We start from the raw sequence: 20212 nt of genomic DNA, 5'->3' as shown, positions 1-20212 counted from the left end.
CTATTTCTGCCGTGAAGCAGTAAAGCGTTCCGGTTTGAAGAGTGGGGAAGCTGTTCTACTATAGGAGTGAGACTTAGAATAACTCAGGTGGTGGTATTTACGTTGTTGATGTCTATGGGCTCCGACAATCACTTAATATCAGACGAGCTGAGAGCTCATCTACCCATCTAAATAAAAAATATATTTTATATCCGAAAAGAAGTAAAAAATATAAAGTGACAAGTACGTAAACAGGAATCAGCATGTGACCCATAAACTTGTTCCATCGCTATTGATTAAAACGATAAATAATAATCATTTCTGCATTAGAACCCCAATAAAGTATTTATGTAGCATATAAGTAGTAAAGTTATCATAACAGAAACGATTCGCTTTGAATGCGTATCACGTAATGCCGCTGCTATAAAACCGAGCAGTAGTTAGTTCTGACACATGCGGATTTAATGACTTGCAATTTACTTCTAATACCGTAATCTCATATAATCCGGTATGGCCGATGATATCGTTTGTAAAAACAGATAGAGACTACGGTAAGATCTCACGATGAAATTCAAGTAATCGTACTGGGATTGCAGGTTGTAAAAGCCCCTATGTCCCGCTCGGCTTTACAACGTAGGATACCCGGACAGCAACCGAGCTATAACAACTTTTACGGGCGAACACATTTACGCGCTTTTGAAATAAATGACCTACTTCATTGTTCGGGCCTTGGTTTTTATTCTGTTTCCTTGTGTAAGAATTGAAAGATTGAAACCGCTCGATGTTTTAACGTATCGACCATTTTGTTACTTTTTTTTCCTAGTTAAGCTGATGGTCTAGAGAGACTATATGAGCGTCACCGGGCTAGTAAGTGACCTCACGGTGCTCAAACCTGACGTTGTTGCTAACACGAACCCTAGCAAGGGCCGTGCTTCTCAGAATCTACCACCGGATCGGAATCGCGACCCACTGAGAAGATCCGGCGAATAATTCAGTGGGCTGTCTGTGGGTTAATTTACTCGTCGAGCCCTTCGCCGCAAGCGACAGGTTCGACAAGAACGATGACCGGTGCTTGGGGTACCTTAAAGTATCGTCAGTAGATTGGGAGGATCCGAGATGACGTGTTTTAAGCGACGTCGACTGTTTACCATTCGCTCGCAGGATCGACAATGTAGTTACCGGATTTTGTGACCGTAACAAAATGATGAATGGCGCGATAATACTATTTTGTTTCTGGATTTCAATTTCTTTAGAATCCCTGAATATATTAAACATAAATCATATTAAAGAGTGTCGGGGATTAGAAGCGTAACGAAAATCACAATATTACACTTTTTTTAACATAACTATTGCAACTAATGCAAATCTTAATTATTAACTTTTTTTTTTATTGCTTAGATGAGTGGACGAGCTCACAGCCCATCTGGTGTTAAGTGGTTACTGGAGCCCATAGACATCTAAGACGTAAATGCGACAGCCACCTTGAGATATAAGTTCTAAGATCTCAGTATAGTTACAACGGCTGCCCCACCCTTCAAACCGAAACGCATTACTACTTCACGGCAGAAATAGACCGGGTGGTGGTACCTACCCTCGCGGACTCACAAGAGGTCCTACCACCAGTAAAGTAACTATAAATAATAGGTATAAAATACTAAGCACGATATTTTACTACCGATGTTTGAACACTTTCGATTTCTCCTGTCTAATCGCGCTTTGAAATGAGGTATTCAGCTGAGATGGTCGCCGGCGTTCACTTCAAGTGAAAATCGTATATTACAATACGATGGTACACTTGACGTTCTAATACGCTGATCTACTGGACTAATCCGATATCAGAGGACTCCGGCCTGATGTTCTATTGGTAACAAAAAGTCTTACGGTTGCCTATAATTGGCACACACTTCAAATGCTTCACATACGCTTCACATACACTTGACGTTTACTAAACATATTATTTTCTTCTTCGGCAGTGGAAAATCTAAAAATCTATATATTAATACGTGAAGCAAAATCTTTGTATCCCTTTTTACGAAAATTGCGCGGACGGAGGAGTATGAAATTTTCCACACTTTAAGAGAATATAGAGAAGAAGTGCACAATGCTTATTTTTTTTTTAAATAATGCATAAATGATACATTAAATCAATAAAGACAACATTACACACACGCATGCATACTATTTATTGTCAAACTTTTGTTTTTGACGTCTGTGGTCAAAGTGAGAATAGATTAAATATTGTTTGTCTTTGTTAATATTTTTTTTATAGTGTAGCCTTGGCGAAATTTGTGATTATTGAAGTATAAAATACAATCATAATAGTGTACAAACTTACAATTCCAATTAATTATAGTTGAATTTCGACTACTGCTGGACCTCTAGTAATAATTAGATAACATTATCTAATTATTATCTTTGAAACCTTGTACTCTGTAACGAATAAGTAAATCGTTGTATATTCAATAATTTAAGGACCGATGAGAAATGAGTGGAGAATCTCGAACTTCGTATTTACAAATTTTCTACGGATTATAAACTTTTTTATTGTATAAAAAAACGTTTCCCTAAACTGAATGTTATTATTATGCTATTCACTTTCGCTTTTGAATATCATTATCAGATTTGGTATTCTGTCGGAAAATATAATCGTTACAAATCCTATTAACTTCTGCCTCATTCTGTCAGTTATTTAGTTAAGCTCTCATAATAAATTAAATTAAATGTTATAAAACTTCGTTGCGAAATACTCATTGTGTAATATTAATCCGATAATATAAACAGAAATATAATAGCATAAATAGAAACATTACTATTTTGAAGTAAACAAATCTGAAGCGACCGAGTCAAATTACTTAAACTAGAGGTCCCGCAGTTGTCGAAATTCGACTATAATTAATTGGAATTGTAAAATAAGTTTGCACACTATTATGATTGTATTTTATACTTCTATAATCACAAATTTCGGGCTACACTATAAAAAAATATTAATACAGACAAACAATATTTAATCTATTCTCAATTTGACCACAGACGTCAAGAACAAAAGTTTGATAATAAATAGTATGCAAGCGTGTGTGCGTCAAACACATGGTATGTAGTGTGTGTAATGTTTTCTTTATTGATTTAATGTATCTTTTATACATTATTTAAAAAAAATATTAGCATTGTGCACTTCTTCTATATAGTCTCTATAAGTGTGGAAAATTTCATACTTCTCCGTCCGCGCAATTTTCGTAAAAAGGGATACAAAGTTTTTGCTTCACGTATTAATATATAGATATTCTCCTAAACTGAAACAATGTTCGTACGTATGTATATTATATAGGTACGTGTGGATTGATTTATGCCAGTTTACTTTGAATAATAGAGAGAGAGCGAACAATCAACACAAACTAAACGTGCGAAGTATCATTATGCGCATGTACGATATACGCCATAGAAACATCCGACCTGATTCCTAGTTTCATTCTATTTTTCAGTGCATTCGTCGTTTAAAAAACAAACAAAAACTAAACTGGTTAATACACATGGTCGAGTCTAATGGCTCGCTCCATTGTCAGTGGTTAACTGGGCCAGAGCGCCACACAGCAGGATACTTCCACAGACTTTGTGTTCAACGTTTGCAATGCAATAATAATATGCAACTGACACGACAGTTACGTGCGTGCGAATGAAACTATTAAAACTAAAGGTCCCGCAGTAGCCGAAATTCGACTATAATTAATTGGAATTGTAAGTTTGTACACTATTATGATTGTATTTTATACTTCTATAATCACAAGTTTCGCCAAAGCTACACTATAAAAAATATTAATAAAGACCAACAATATTTAATCTGTTCTCAATTTGACCCACTGAAGTATGAATCTATGATTTGACCACAGACGTCAAGAACATAAGTTTGACAATTTTCGCAAAAAGGGATACAAAGTTTTTGCTTCACGTATTAATATATAGATAAAATAAAAATTATCTATTAAGCAATGTGAAATCATAAAAAGAAGCTTCAAGCACTGTTTGTTCTCTTTCAAGATAAATTTCCAATATATTGGTAAGTTTTAATCTTGTTTAAAATTGCAGGGAAATTTTGATAGTGGTATCTTGATTCTATTATCAAGTTTTCCTTGTATGCCCGTTCACGAGTGGTATATGTTACTCCACGGCAAGCTTATATCGATATCAAACGGGACTGGAGGATGTAGGTCGCGTGCCAGAGATACCTTTGTTTCGACTACCTCTGCGAATTATCTACATTCTCTCCTCTTTCATAACTCCCCATCGATACAGTACTACTAAAAATAAAACAAAAACAGATATTTCGATTCAGCAGGAAAAAGCTTTATTCGTTTAAAAACGTTTGGAATACCCAACAGTGCTCTCGGAATCGATAGACAAAAATACCTTCAGATACATACGCCATTATCGGGTTCCATTCTCTCATTTAATGTTAACGATACGAATTGAGCGCTCACAGTTGTCACGAAAACGATTTTTATTTATAAGCCTTTACACATAAAGAATTCAACTTAGAGAATGTTTCGTTGCGACCGCAGGTGCTAAATGTAGCCACGTTTGAGTGTGGCTATAAACAGTATTTTACGGGAGGTTCGAATGTATTCATGCGACCAGCCAATCCGGATCACCATTGTTGCGCGCTTAGTATATGAAAGAGTTAACGAGTGTAGTGGCCCGCAAACGGGTCGCCACTACATTTGGGTCATCTGGATTCGTGTTAGCGGGACACTAACAGCTGAGCTGAGCGCACTCGACCGCTATATTGGTTAAATTGAGAATCCTTCAAACGAGACTGCAAATTATGAACTCTGTTATGAAACTAACGGATCGTTCTCAAAAAATCTACGAAATAAATAATAATAATAAACATTTATTCCAAACAATAATAAAAAAAAAAAAAACAATAATTAAAAGCAAAATAAAGAGGCTTGGAAAGGGTTACCGGCTCAGCAATGCCTAACAGTACCGAGACAATCGGTACTGGAGCGCTGATCTTCCGCCGGCACAACAACAATAACTGCAACAACAACAATAAAAACAATTAAATACATATATTAAATTATAAAAAAATACAATTGCAATGCACAATTTTAGTTTTAATTTGCTTTAAAAGAACTTAGTGTCCTCTGGTGCCTAAATGTATTATATGTATTTCGTAACATTTAATATTATTACGATTGTTTCAGGTTTCTGTAATGATCGAAACTAACAAAGAACACCAACATCCCCCCGACCCGACGTCCAGGTAATAAATAAAGTTATTAAAATTCGTATTTTATAATTATTAGGTACAAGCTTCGCACCCATCTTCGTTCGCGTAGATATTCATGAAGCTATGTCGTTTTTATGTAACAAAAGATACTTCCGAGAATCAACCACAATAATGACAAAGGAAAGAACAAATTATCACAAATCAAAGCGAACTTAAGATAAAGATATCAATCAGTAAGTAAGATAAACTAAAAAAAAAAAAAGTTATTTTCTGGTTTATCTCATTTTTATCATTCACGTTTTATTATTTCCGACGTGTTTAATATTTCAGTTACCATGGTTATGAACGACAAATTGTTATTATCCGTCGATATCTGAATATTGTCCGTCTACTTATGCAATATTAAACCGTAAAAGCAATTATAATTATATATATGAGTCGTGATAATTGAAGAAAATATTAAATGAAGGCTAAGCCGCTTGTTCCACACGATAATGTCAAGGATTCTTCCAACGACGAACTAAGCATCGAATAGCATAATATAATTTCAAAGTAATGTTATAAGTTTTCTCTTCTCCTTGCTTCGGTTTACTCAATACTGAGGGTCGTGACCACCTCCTCGCAACAAGAGCTTATTCCAGATCATTCCACGCCATTTGCCTCTATCTGCCGCCGAGTGTAGAGCATCGTGAACTGTGATGTCGAGGGTAGTGCGGATCTGGTCAGTCTAATATGAATAAAATTTATACTTACATGAAATTAGTCTACGGTTAAATGACAGCTTCGAAATACTCTTTTGTTTTTAATACTTTTCATGTTCCATAATACAATATGAACGCTGCCGCTAACTTTGGGACATGGTTTTGAATTGTCACTGTGTAGCATAAGGGATATTATTACTCCTACCTATGCTGATAGCCTTGAGAGGCTATTTCAGCTTCACTCTAACGTGTAGATGAGCTCACGGGGCTCAAACCCAAAAGTGTTGCTAACACTGGCCCTAGCAAGAGCAGTGCTTCGCAGAATCTATCAACGTTTCGGAAATGCCACTAACTGAGAATATCCAGCGAGAAACTCAGTGGGCTGTGTCTATGGGTTAATTTGCTCATCGATCCCTTCATCGCAAGCAACGGGTTCGGCGAGGACGGTGACCGGTGCTTGAAGCACCTAAAAGCACCGTTAATGGATCGGGAGGATCCGGAATGACGATAAGGGATGCTCCGCCTATCAAACTAGAGACCGTCATTGTTTTGCGACAAAAATAGATATTATGGCCGGCATCGTTGGTCACTACCTAAACCCCTGCGAGTCCTATATACGACCATATCCGTAATAGTGGCATAGCGGATTGAAGTTTTAAACTAGTATACACTCTTCTGTAAATTTCTTTTCTTGCCTTTACGACAACCACGGAATGAGATTAATTAGGTAGTGCAATTCTAAGCCTTCTCCTTGATACTATTCCCCTGATTGATATATTGAATTCGTGTGATAAATAAAGCGAATTGTGAGCTCGTACGATTGGTATCATAATTCTACATGCTCATCTGAATAGCGGGCAGCCGTATTCCAATGTAGTTGAGGTTTGCGATATCTCAAGATGGGTAGTGACATTCACAAGATGAATGTGATCACGAGTAATACACAATAATTAGAGTGAAAAACGATTGAAAGTTAACATCTTAGCATTTCCCAAGTATTCCAAAAATGTTTGTTACTTCACAGTGCATAACGCGAGCAATTGATTTTTCGCATAAAAATTGTTCGAGGTATCGAAATTTCGTGTCTATTCCAAAACATGAAGTTGTCATATCTCTTGACTACGGTAACCACTTAAAACACAGACCGCGAAGTCATCTACTCTTCGAAAGCATAATAAATGTGGAAAAAATACAAGTGAGTGAAGGATGACAAAAAGAACATTACTGAATATTTTTCTTATTGAATTGGTTGGCTTTTAAACATTAACGACCTACCAGTGGGCAATGTAAAAATAAGATGATATAAGATAAAAAAATACATATACGTATCAAAAGTAGTTTTAATTTTGCATGTTACGGCCACAAGTGCAATGTGCCCCTGGTTTAATGGCAAAATCGCGTGCCTGCCTGAACTTCACTGGTTCGACGCCTTATTACACGCCGAAGTGAAAGCTACACTAATATCGTTTGTAATCCACTCAAAAGTTCATATTCATTACTGTTACACGGTTAAAAGACATGCTATGTTTGTGAATGAAAGTTATTTTAACACGGAAGAGTTGAGAAAACTGTGAATCTAAAAATGCTTGGAAATCAGGGCAATAGTAGAAAACATGTATCAGATCTATGTCTTACATGCTTCTGCTATAATTGCTTTCTTAGGTCATATTGAATGTATCAAACACATGCAATCAACCAAACTTTTGCTTTAAAGGCAGAAACGAGCATACGGCCCATCTGATCGTAACTGATTTCAACCCATTTATGTCAACAATGCTTAAACTTTTTTCACGCGTCTTTTGAAGAAGTAAATGTCACAGTATTCGAGAAACTCCATACATGGGAGTTAATGCTAAAATAGATAGATATCTATATATGTTCCACAGCCGTTCTAGGCATCGATGAAGAGCCCCTACTCGCCCACCTGTCCTGGTGAAATTGGAAATGCTCCTGGGCCACCAGTAATCCTTCGCTTGTAAATAAAAAAGTATGGATAAAATATGCCCTGACAACCTGGTACAATAGTAAAATTGAGATGACGGAATAATCTTAAATGATTAATTCCACAGACATCTCGTATGACGCCTTCAGCTCTAACATTAGGAGCAGGCTTAGGGACCCCGGTACTCGTGGAACTCGACAAGGAGATCGACGTGCAGCCTAACCCATCCATCAGCCCGCTGAGTTTCTCGCCGGATCTTCTCAGCGGGTCGCGATTCCGATCCGGTAGTAGATTCGTTCCGGAAGCAGTTGCTCTTGAGTTGTTAGGTCTCCTTCGGCGGCGCTTGGGCAGCTGTTAGTAAATCCCACCCCTCCTGGTTGAGCCTTTGCTCGTCCACCTGTCCTGGTGAAACTGGAAAGGCCTCCAAGCCACCAGTAATCCTTCAATCATAAAAAAAAACATTTCGTATCAAAGTAAGAATCGTACAATGAATACCTAGTGTTTGAGTAAGCACCATTCAATTCGCAACAATAAACAGATTTAGCTGAACGTCGGCGATAACATTCAACTATTTTCCAGCCGGCAGCGGCAGTCTGTGCGAGCGGGACGAATTCCTTGAAAGTGGAACCTCATAAATATCCGACGCGGCTCATTGTCTACCTATCGTAGTTGTTGATGTCGTAATTTAGCTTACAGTACTCCTCGACGGCGAAATATCCTCAACTGGCCATCTATCAAGTTCTTACCTAAACAGAGACAGCTTATTAAATTGTTAAATTGATAAATACAATATAACATTGCATTAATCTATATATTAATACGTGAAGCAAAAACTTTGTATCCCTTTTTACGAAATTTGCGCGGACGGAGGAGTATGAAATTTTCCACACTTCTAAAGAATATAGAGAAGAAGTGCACAATGCTAATATTTTTTTTAAATAATGCATAAAAGATACATTGAATCAATGAAGAAAACATTACACACACTACATACCATGTATTTGACGCACACACGCATGCATACTATTTATTGTCAAACTTTTGTTCTTGACGTCTGTTGTCAAATTGAGATTAAATATTTTTTATAGTGTAGTCTTGGCGAAATTTGTGATTATAGAAGTATTAAATATAATCATAATAGTGTACAAACTTACAATTCCAATTAGTTATAGTCGAATTTCGACTACTGCGGGACCTCTAGTCTTACTTAATTTATGTATCGATGCGGAGGTTGACTAATTGTCTAGTTTTTTATTCAGGTTTTGGGAGTCGTAGACATATTTAAAATTAATCTTTATGGTATAATCTCGCGTTTATTATTATTATTAAACTATAATTTTTTTTATACGTTTTTTACTGTTTACATATAAACACTGACGGTCTATTAATGTGAACAAAAAAAATTTAATTGTTGATTTTAAATAGTAGGTGATTTCTTGATTCAATAATAAACAACTGGATCACATTACATTTCTTTTTAGACGTAAATCAATCCGACAGTACAACGAAGTATTTTATTAAATCCATTACGTTAGCAAATAATTTATTTCTTTAGTCGATATTTAAATTTCTAAGTACTTGACGTTACAACTGCAAAACTCCAAATTAATTGCGTAATAAAATTAACTTGAAAGAAGTGCCGACGTAATTTTCGTGTTTCTTTCATCCGACTAATAATAAATAACGGCTCGGACCTATTTAGTGAACGTAAATACTCGGAAAGGTTCGTGAACGTCTCAACGTTAATAGATGGTGTTTTTTCTAGGACGTGGGCGTGAGATGGCACGCGCGGGCATGCTGCACAAAGGCGGAAAAAATGCTGCTGAGTAAGTACCTTTATTTTACGTTCCCGGCCCGTTTATCGTTAAGCGGTCACCCGAGCTTAAAGACATCACAGCGTCGGATAGAAAGAATCAACTTTAATCGCATTAGAATAACTAACCATTATAAATTTCGAACCTTAACGCATAGCTGTTTCCAGTTTGAAACAGACAAGCAACATACTTTGTGATCTATTAAGATATATTATTTTCATTGAGACACTCCAAATGAGCCCAATATAGATCTTATTAATAAATATGATGTAATTTTTTAATTCGATTGCAATATGTCTTACTTGGTAACGTATTGGTTGGAAGTATTCTTCTTCTTAGCGTTTTCCCGGTCTAATGCCAGGGTTCGCTTTCCTACTTAAATCTCTCCAGTTTACCCGGTCTTCCGCTTCCTTTTGGGTGAGATTATTCTCCTCATATAGCTTGGAACATGATTAAAAAAAACGAAATAGTTTACTAGTAAGAATAACTTACAAAACGTTTATCGGTAAGGTATAAGTTTAACATTCGTTATTTAAAAACTCCGTTACTGATTGTACAGGTCCTTCTTCAAACCAAACTCGGACGTACCATGTTATTTCACGTAATACCACAAATTTAAGTGGATCAAATTTTGTATTGAAAGATTTTGTTACAAACATATATTTAAACTGAAAGGTAAGGCTATTTTAGAAGCCTTAAAAATGTTACAAGCCTGCAGATTAAACATTAGTTTAATAATAACATTAGTTCATAGTCACACTATAAGAGCATCTGATGTTACCTATAGGGCCAAGGAAGAAAGCAAAAGCTCCCATTATTTTATTCAATGCCACTCCATATTTCTTCATAATCCTCCATTCATATTATCACAGAGACTAAGGGCAAGGCCAATCTCTGCATGACTTTCTCCACCATACATGATTTAGCACTCAACCTAATTATCGCGTAATAACATACATTATCTGAGTCATTTGAATTTCCATACACACATGTTTAGTGTTCATGTTGTATATATTAAATAAAATTTTCGATCTTAATGCATCCGGTAGCAATAGCATTAGTAAAGACACATTAAGTAGTTTATGTTAAAAAATCATGTCATGTTATACACGTGAATGTGTGAAGATATACAACATTTATGTTAACTCAATTCAGGAAGGTGTGTTTCTCAGTTCCCATATTTTCGTCGTCAAAATAAATGGGTAGTAACAGCGAGTAGGTATAGCCTGCAGAGCGCTTGTGGGATTGGTCTTATCGCAAAATGTTCAGGGTGAAAGGAGCAGGGGCGAGGGCAAGCCTCGGCGGGCGTCAGGTGCTACCTTGATAGAGCAATTACTTATTTTAATATTTTTAATACCGGTCTCCGGAGACGCGCTCTTTCACCGTCTGATAAAGTTGCTCATATAATTCAAGAGCTACAAACAGCTCGTGACGTTGAGTTTTTTTGTTGATAGTAAAATTTTACAAGCCGTCATAATTCTGCGTATTTCCTGCGAAATAAGAAATGTTTTTATCTTTTTATTAACCGTTATAATTAAACTTTGTTTTTTAATACAATATGATGGAAAATAAGGTTCTTGGGATACTGATTTAATTGGAAATGTTACATAAGATTTAAACTAACAACCAATGTTTAGTTGGAAGAACAAGTAAGCGCATAGTGCATTCTATTATTCCAAACGCTATTAGTCTTGTCGTCTCAGAACAAACTTTCCCGACGGCTCCCCCGACATTTGTTTTACCCGCCATAATATTATTTACATTCGAATTTAATTTGAAATGAGTTTGGGCATTCCGATGCATTCGTGCGTTCCGATTTAAATAAAAGTAAGAACATAATTGAGATTAGGACCACGCGCCTCATGATGGGTAGAGACGTTCACGTTGAGGTGTCCATTGACTCCTGGTAGACTGTGAGCTTCGTCTACGATCAATGTTTCGTAAAAGAAAATTTGAAATAATAATGTGCTTCTTAAAGTTATTGAATTTCAAGGTAGTTCCTTGAATATCCTAAATAAGTTAAGTCGAAGCGTCAGATTCTATTAAATAAAACAGAAGAAGACATTACTTATGTACGTCTTTAATAAAAACTAGTTTTAAATTTATTTCAAAAGGACAGCCATCGTAAGGTTTTTTATGTTAATTTTCTGTTTGATTGTGTAAAGGAAACTAAAATACACTTCTATCTTCCAGCCCACAGATGTCCACTGCTAGACATGAGCCTCACATGGGCCTCGCTACAACGATGGGTCCTTATTCTAATTTTATTGCTTATACCTGTTATAAGCTTTAAGAATCATATGTGATTTGATCGCGGAAATAGGCAGCAATCATATCATATTATTCAGTTGAAACAATATATCCACCATCACTATTAAATAATTACCCAGTCGTACTGCGGGTGGGTATACGGCATATTTACTCGTGGAAGCCATTCGTAAATACAATTATTATTTTATAAAGTATCATCCGACCCAACCACGTTACGTTCCGAATACCCCAGAATGTATGAAATACGGTCGTGTAATGATGCTATGCGCACGCCACCTGTCATAAATTGATAGTACTATGACATAAACCTTCCAAGAAGGACGAACAAAAATGATAAAGAAAACAATCGAATAAAAGACACCGGAGTTACGAAGGCGTAGAATGTAAACAGAATCTACCTACATTTATTGTATTTATCGTTTTTCTATTAAATTATACATAATTTATATGTTTTAATATATTTTGGAGAGTTGTAAGAGAATCTTCTAGATCATGTTGATTTCCCAAAACAAAGTTTATTTTACTAAATGCGTGACACATCACTCGTAACTCACACCTCAACTGTAATTTACGGTCCTGATTAGGTTTAAATAGCCATATATGTAATTGTAGGTTACACGGCAGAACAACAAATTGACTATAAACAATATATTATAAATATTATAAAATTCAAATCGTCCTTGAAAATGTTCATACCTCTTAAGTTTTCTTATGACGACTTCTATCGTTTGTGCTTTTTCTTCGAAGTAATTCTCTAGAGATGATACGACATTTTAGTCATTGTTTCAACAGTCATAGGGCTGAATCAATAAAATATATTAATGTAAAATGAAGCTGGGCACGCGCGAAAAGTCCTATTCTTTGTAGGAACATCGTTCTCGGAAGCCTCCCAGGGGAACGTAATATTTGATTTCATCTACATCGGTGATCCGCCACGCACCCGGCCTCTTCCTGCTTTCCTGTGTTATAATGTATGCACATAATATCATGCGTAGCGCAAAATACAATTCTTATACAAACGTGCTTGTAACAAAAATAATTCTACCTATATATTAGCAGTAGTTACACTGTTTCGGGAAGCCCAAAACTTTAATTCTTATTTGTTAGAGAAGACACGAAAACTCCAGTGACATTTATATCGCCTTAATTTTTTTTTTTTGCCCTTGTAGACAGGCGAGCATACGGCCCACCTGATGGTGAGTGGTTACCGTCGCCCATGGACTTCAGTAATGCCAGGGGCAGAGCCAAGCCGCTGCCTACCGCTAAATCCGCTTAAATCTACCATTCCTAATTAATGATATGAAATCCAGAATATCCAACAGTTTCCTACGTGGTTTTACAAGTGACTCAATAAATCCCATTATTTTGTTTGTATAAATAACGAAGCTACCAAATATTTTGTGAGTATTGTTCGTTTATATTATTTACGATTCATGGGGTCGGCCGTAAATCAGTATCTTGCTTTTATGTGCTTAGGAAATTGGTCGTAATGTTGATTGGCCTCTTCAACCGGCAAGGTCTCACCTTCAAATGGCGGTTCCCGCATTATTATGGGTCAATGTGGCGCGCAAATATCAATCACATGCGTACTCACCCGAACAATCGATTTAAGTGAATGGTTGGCAAAATAAGGTCAGTCTATTTTGTATGATATCAGAAATATAATGATTAAGCAAATTATTTATTTTATAGTTCAGTTTTATTTCATGAAGCTTTTTCAACGCAATGCTCTAAGTGCAGAAGCAAGCGGCCGAGCAAAATCGGTCAAGCCGTTCTCAAGTGATGCTCTGTCATAACATGTGGCAATCAATTTTTAACTACGAAATTTTATTTATTTTTAGATAAAATTTACTATTTAATTGACTTACTTGTCGAATAAAACCACTTTTATGGAACGATTAATTCTTGTATTGTGAAAAAGATTTAAATAGCAACGGCAATTTCTATTTTGAAAATTTTGCTAATTATGATATCTATGTATATATATATAAAAATGAATTGCTGTTTGTTAGTCTCGCTAAAACTCGAGAACGGCTGGATCGATTTGGCTAATTTTGGTCTTGAGTTATTTGCGAAAATCCAGAGAACGTTTAAAAGGTAAATAAATATGACAATGCTCGGAATTCAATAAAAATAAAAATTTTGTTTTTCCTTTAATGTGTCCCCCAAAAGCTTAGGTATTTTATTTATCGATTGAGGCAATACGAAGTCTGCCGGGTCAGCTAGTTATGATATAATTTTATAAAACAGGTACAGTTTTATGTGACATTTGAAAATTTCATTCGAGTGTTACCGACATACATCTTTTTTTTTTGGATCGTCCATCCAACGATGGCGTTTTAAGAGTAATTCGAACTACTATATTATTTTTGTAAAAGCAATAACATCAAAAGATTCCCTGCAAAGAAACCGCATATGGCCCATTATATTTATTGTTTAGAAGTGGGTCAGTGTCCTGTAAAAGTTTCCGCGAATGTGGTCGGGCTGGTCCATTACCGCGGCCGATCAAAGCTGCCTCACTCTACGCGACGGTCCCACAATACACGAGGACTCTCGGTATTTCGTGTTTGTTTTATGTTCTTGTTACATTATCTCACACATAGACATATGGATGATCCTTGAGAAACTGCAATTGAGTTGAAAGGCGTACCTGCCCATATACACTATGACGGTAGTACTTGAAAGTAAATGCACTGATCAAATTTTAATACGCTTTTATCAGCTTCAGACGTATGTATGTTAGTATGTAACGGAATTTTTGAACATGATTTTGACCCCCTTCAAAACGCCGAACAATTCAATATTTTAAAAAAAAATTGTTTAAAAAAACTAACAAAATACGCTTTTACAAAAAATCCAACTAAAAAATAGAAAATAAATTTTAATAACTTTGAATTAAAAATAGTGTAAGAAAAAATTATTTTATTGTAAAAAATGCGTGGGGTGCATGGTATCAGTAGTCATAAATATTTTATGAAGATATGAGTAGAAGGGTTATTTTGATAATATCCTGATAAGCACCTCACGCATTTTTTACAATAAAATCATTTTAAACTTTATTTTTTTAATGTTACTATTGTTGCTGAAAGTATGATCTGCAATGTGATAAATAGCTCCACCCTTCATCTGCAATCGTGCAAATTCATTAAAATAGAAGAAGATTAAAATTATAAAATTTCCTTTTGTTATTTAATTCATTGTAAATATGTATATACGATATATATATAAAACTGGTAAGAGCCACTCGAGCTCTCTGATTTTCATCCTGAAGTATACTGAACCATACATGAAACGATAAAAAAAACACAAACTATATTATTGTTTATTTTGATTGCCTTTAGCCTCAATATTGAACGACAGCCGTTTTTCAAACGCAGCAGAATGAACGTTATCGATCGTGCCACTACCAACATGCCAAAATAAATATGAATTCTTAATTGTATGATTATATCGTTGCAATGATTATATAAGTGACAATAACTTGAACTTACTACAACAGGCAAATGTTTACTAAGTAGCGGACAATAAGACAATAATAAAAAGGTCCGAAATGAAATAATTTTAATACAAATCAAATTCAAATTCAGCTCATATGATCGCTAAATACGCAAAAGCGTAAAATTAGCTATGCAGTATAATATTTAGGTAGACATTACATTCCAACCACGCCTCGGGCATATTTTAGGGTGGCCCATCAGGCCCCATGATTTAGCGTCCACTTCCTTTAATCAGGGAAAGTATTGCATGAAATTACATTTCGACCAAATGCCGTGGTATGATAGATGTGTGTGTGCCTATTCCATAATATTTGTTTCGGAACAAAATTTCTGGATTCTGGATAGAGGAACAATTCTATAATATAAAATAACTATCGAGGCAAAACTGTTTAAAAAAAATTAACATTGTTATTCTTTTTCATCATAAAAGTTTTATAATTGGTGATAGGGCGTATTGTGAGCCCATACGGGTCACTCATTATCTTATCACCGCTTCTGCTGCGGAACAGATGTGCATTCCAATGTGAAGAGTGGGATAGTCAGTTTTTCACTTCATGTCTCAAGTTGTACCTCGACTTTCCCAGTGCAATTTCTATGGGCTCCAGCAATCTCTTAACATCAGGTGGGTCGTGAGTGTCGCTTGCATAGAACTACAGTAAAATACTTTTATTTTGTTGCAACCTTCGTGCGATCAAGTCAACAAATCTGTTATTGGAATCAAAAACATCGGTTCTGTATCATTAATGTTTTCAATTGAATTTCAATTTTACTTTTAACATCCTTTTAGCGGATGGATTTTCAATTTCGCCGTGTCACGTGGCCTTTTATTATACAATAAATCTGAATCCGATACACGGATCGTTTCAGTATAACCCATCCTCCGCACCTGTCAATTTTCATAATGGACCTATGTTGGCTTTACGCTGACCAGCTGTTATTAGCCGATATAAATACATAGCCTTCCTACAAAGCCATTTTGTGCGATGAAGCCGCGACTAGTATTATTTCATCGAACAATAGATTAATTTGAAAATCATTTTGTGAAATACGGTGTAAAATTGCGTTACTAATTCGGATAGAAAACTCAACAGAAGCAACACTCATATTTTACATTCGATTAAGTCCTGTGCCTAATGAGGTGTTGAAGCATAAAAACCAATAAGCAACCTCGCTTTCGCGTATAATAATATAATATTTGAGACGAGCGTACGTGAATTTACAAAAAAATTACATCGTCTTCTCGCATTAAAACTGTATAATCTCGAAACTTACTAATTTTACAGGAGAGTGTTTTAAAGGTTTAACATGTAATATCCTTAATATAAATCATCTTTGCAACACTTATTCTTTTCTAGTTACATTATCTGTATTTTAAAGTAAGATAAAATTATGTATTAATTTTGTTAATAGTAGTCAAAACAAAGGTAAACTAAAAATGAAAAAACTAAAACTAAACTACGCTCTTTTGACAGTATTTATGAAAAAAATAGTGGTGATACCAAATGTTTCCGAATATTAACTCAATTTCGAATATTTTTGGAAATTGTACACTTTGAATGCGAAAAGGCGACATGTACAAAAATGTACAAAAAAATTGTTAAGAGAAAATCATGTCATTGAACAATAAATTAATAACTTTATTTGCTAGATCAATAACATAAACGAATTGTGCTATATTATATCATGAAAGTTGCAAAAGGTTTAATCGGATCGATTGGGAAAGTTAAGTTGAGAAGGTCGCCCCCGCAGCCGGCGTGGCGGACGAAAGTGAAGGTTCTCCCGACGCATCCCCAACACCCTCCGGCGGCGGTGGGTGCGCGGGCGATCTACCCCCGACGCCGGAGAAAGTTACACAATATTTTGTTTGTCTCTTTACTTTATGATCCTTGTTAGTGACTGAAATTGATTTAAGTTTATAATAATTAATACATGTTAATTTATAGTAAGCCTGCTTGCACCCGACCCACTTCGGTCGAGGAAGTTTGGGTTGAAAAGATTTTGTTAATAGCGTTGATGAACAGATGGTTCATATTCATAGAGCAGAAACGGAGTTCTTAGACATTACAATCAAAAAAAATTAAGGTAGGAATTAAGGGAAGATTAAGGTAAGAAATAAAAACCAAAGACTGACTCAAGAGACTCGTTATACCGGGAAAATGCATTATGTTTTGTTTTTTATGAAATACAAAATAACGCGAAATAATAATTTTACTATATGCATCTGATATAATACATTTTTTCCCATTTTTAGGTTCACCACGATAATATATTTTCATTCACGTTTCATTAATTTAGACATGAATACTTTTTAGTTTAAATTCATACTAGTCATATGACATTTAACATTTTTACTGAGCTCATATCATTTAAGTAACTTACGCACATACGAGCACCTATAGAGTTGTGGCGTAATTTAAGCTCTCTCACTAACGAGCAGGCACTCAAGTCGAACCCCTCTTCCATATATACCATATCTCTGGATGATGCTCTACTGTCTCTTGTGATTTGTAAGGGCTTTGTTGAGCATACGAACAAAACATTGCAACTAACAGACCTAAACTCTCCACTGCTGTTACACGCATCATTTTCACCTGACTATAACCACTATACAGGCAAATAAAAATATTTGTTTTTCAAAAATAGTCAAAAATTAAAGCATACAATATTTACTAAAAATATGTATCTGGGTAGATATGTAAAAATTATATGCAAAGAAAATTCGAATTGAATAAAATCATGGTTGTACCAAAGAACAAACCTAGTGAACTCCATTGTTAGGCCCTAATTGTACTTCGGTGGTTAATGGAGATTATTATTGGATCTATTCACAAAATGTATATCTAAAGTTTAAATTGTTGCAGAACGCGGAGCTAATGAATTTATGGACTTAACAAATTTTAGTAGTAGCTCAAGGTATTTGTACGAAATATTGGTCGTTCTGATGTTCCAATCCGAAATTAGGAAATTTGGAGGCACATCGCATTCTTGAAATTCGTCGGTGTCACACACGCTCGCTAATTACACGGGGGAGAGGATTAGCTCCCTGTTTCATAATTTAAAACCGAAGTTTGAAAAGCTTTTATGAGAATAGACACGCTTCTAATTTTACCTATTTTCACGACTATAATCACACCAAGACTTTAACGCGGTGTTGAAATTTTACGTCAAGTTGTGAAGCCAGACGGGATCAACACTTTAGCGACCGTAACGTGAGTTTCCATTAGCACCTCGACGTCAAAGCAAGTGTGATTAATCTAATTTATCCGTTTGACGGCAATTGCTCCGTCAAGATTAATGTAAGGCAACATAGAGAGGGTGATTTCTTTCAAAAACGTATGTCCATACATTTTACGATCAGTAGATTTGCCCGCAATTTCAATGCGTTAATATTAAAATTCAGTGGTACCTGAAAGCCAAATAGATCAAATAGATCAGGAGTATCACAACTATAAATTAGTAATGTGATAAAATTTCATTGTCCATCCATGGACCAGTGCTTAGGTACGATAATTGAAAGAAATGTGTTTTCATAAATTTTTCTGAATAGAAAAAAGCTGGCCCCAAATCGCACAGTAAATTCAATCAAAAGTGAATCATGAAACAGCAGATCTGATACAAATCAAGTCGTATATTTTTACATTTTCAAAATTAATTCACCGTTAAAAATCGTTTACCTAAATTATGGCGCGTTGCACCCAGACTGCCCTGCCCCCGACCCGACTCATCTTCCCTCTCTTTCAAACGCGTGGGGGCAGACACCTGATAGAAAGTGAGGGTGGGGTCGAAACTAGAAAACGAGCTGAGATATTATAACCCCGCAATGATATAAAGATAGTTGTAATGGGAGCTCAGCCTACATTGGTAACGCTTGGCTGTGCAAAAAATTGTTACCTCTCGCTCATAGACCGAGAATATAAATCAGTTTTAAGGCTCTTCATAAACTTACAAGTATATTTATTCTTGGGCCTACAAATGTACAAAGAAACACAGATTATTTAAGGTCAAGTCTGCCTAAACAATAATCAGATTAAAGTCACTAACCCTTTTAAAGTCTAGTTAGTTACAATGGTTTTTAATTGCACAAGATAGATAACCTCTCGTCGTATCCGGTAGTTTACCAGAGCCCAATGTTATGAAAACAAAAATGTTGCCACCCTTCTTGAGACATGAAGTCTAAATCTCACTTGCAATGTGTCACGTACGTCTCAACTTTAAAAATGGAACCTGAATGGTCTCCGCGAGCAAGCTGATAATGTGTTCTAAGATGAATATTATGTAATAGAGCTATAGAATATAGATGTGTTTAAGGATATATAAATAGATAAAATATTTTACTTTACGACACGTTCATAAATATAATTATTATATTTTTAATTCCACACGTTCCAAGTACTAATTAATATGTACTATAAAAAAATAAAGTCGAATTGTGAACAAAACGAATCCATAATGTTAATCGAAATTGATCAAAACGGTTTCTCGACGTTCGTCAAAACATTTCGGCGGATAAATTGAAAAATGTTATCCTCTTAACGTTTATAATTGGTAAAAGTAATCCAAGGAATACAGTCGCGAAAACGAAGCCGTTTATATAAAATGATTTTAATTAAAACTAATTACGAGGGCTTACTGTTCGAACGGTTCCGGGCGTATCTTAGACCTGACTGGCAACCGAGGGAGATATTGGCATTTTGCGATGTCTTCCCCCATCGTCCCCTCCGAAAATAGATAATTAACTGCAGATAGCTACACACCCCGCTTGCTGCATGGAATCAAATTTT

At 35.5% G+C, this 20212-nt stretch overlaps 1 protein-coding gene across 6 annotated transcripts in view; it reads left to right on the top strand.

Annotated features, from left to right (window-relative positions):
• Positions 1–20212, top strand: part of LOC101741121 (uncharacterized) — a 150264-nt gene that overhangs the window by 73894 nt on the left and 56158 nt on the right. For 3 of the 6 annotated variants that reach the window (XM_021351206.3, XM_062668263.1, XM_021351205.3), the window contains exon 3: positions 5181–5239. In XM_021351206.3, the coding sequence (XP_021206881.2) occupies positions 5190–5239 (50 nt within the window). In that variant the 5' untranslated portion in view covers positions 5181–5189. Of the gene's footprint in view, positions 1–5180; positions 5240–9614; positions 9676–20212 lie in introns of all 6 variants that reach the window. The other 3 variants (XM_062668262.1, XM_038021767.2, XM_021351207.3) reach the window with 2 other exon arrangements.

The sequence above is a fragment of the Bombyx mori genome, chromosome 4, assembly GCF_030269925.1.
Source record: "Bombyx mori chromosome 4, ASM3026992v2".
Classification (NCBI taxonomy): domain Eukaryota; kingdom Metazoa; phylum Arthropoda; class Insecta; order Lepidoptera; family Bombycidae; genus Bombyx; species Bombyx mori.
The sequence above is the reverse complement of the archived record's forward strand: the minus strand, read 5'-3'. Positions and strand labels throughout refer to the sequence as shown.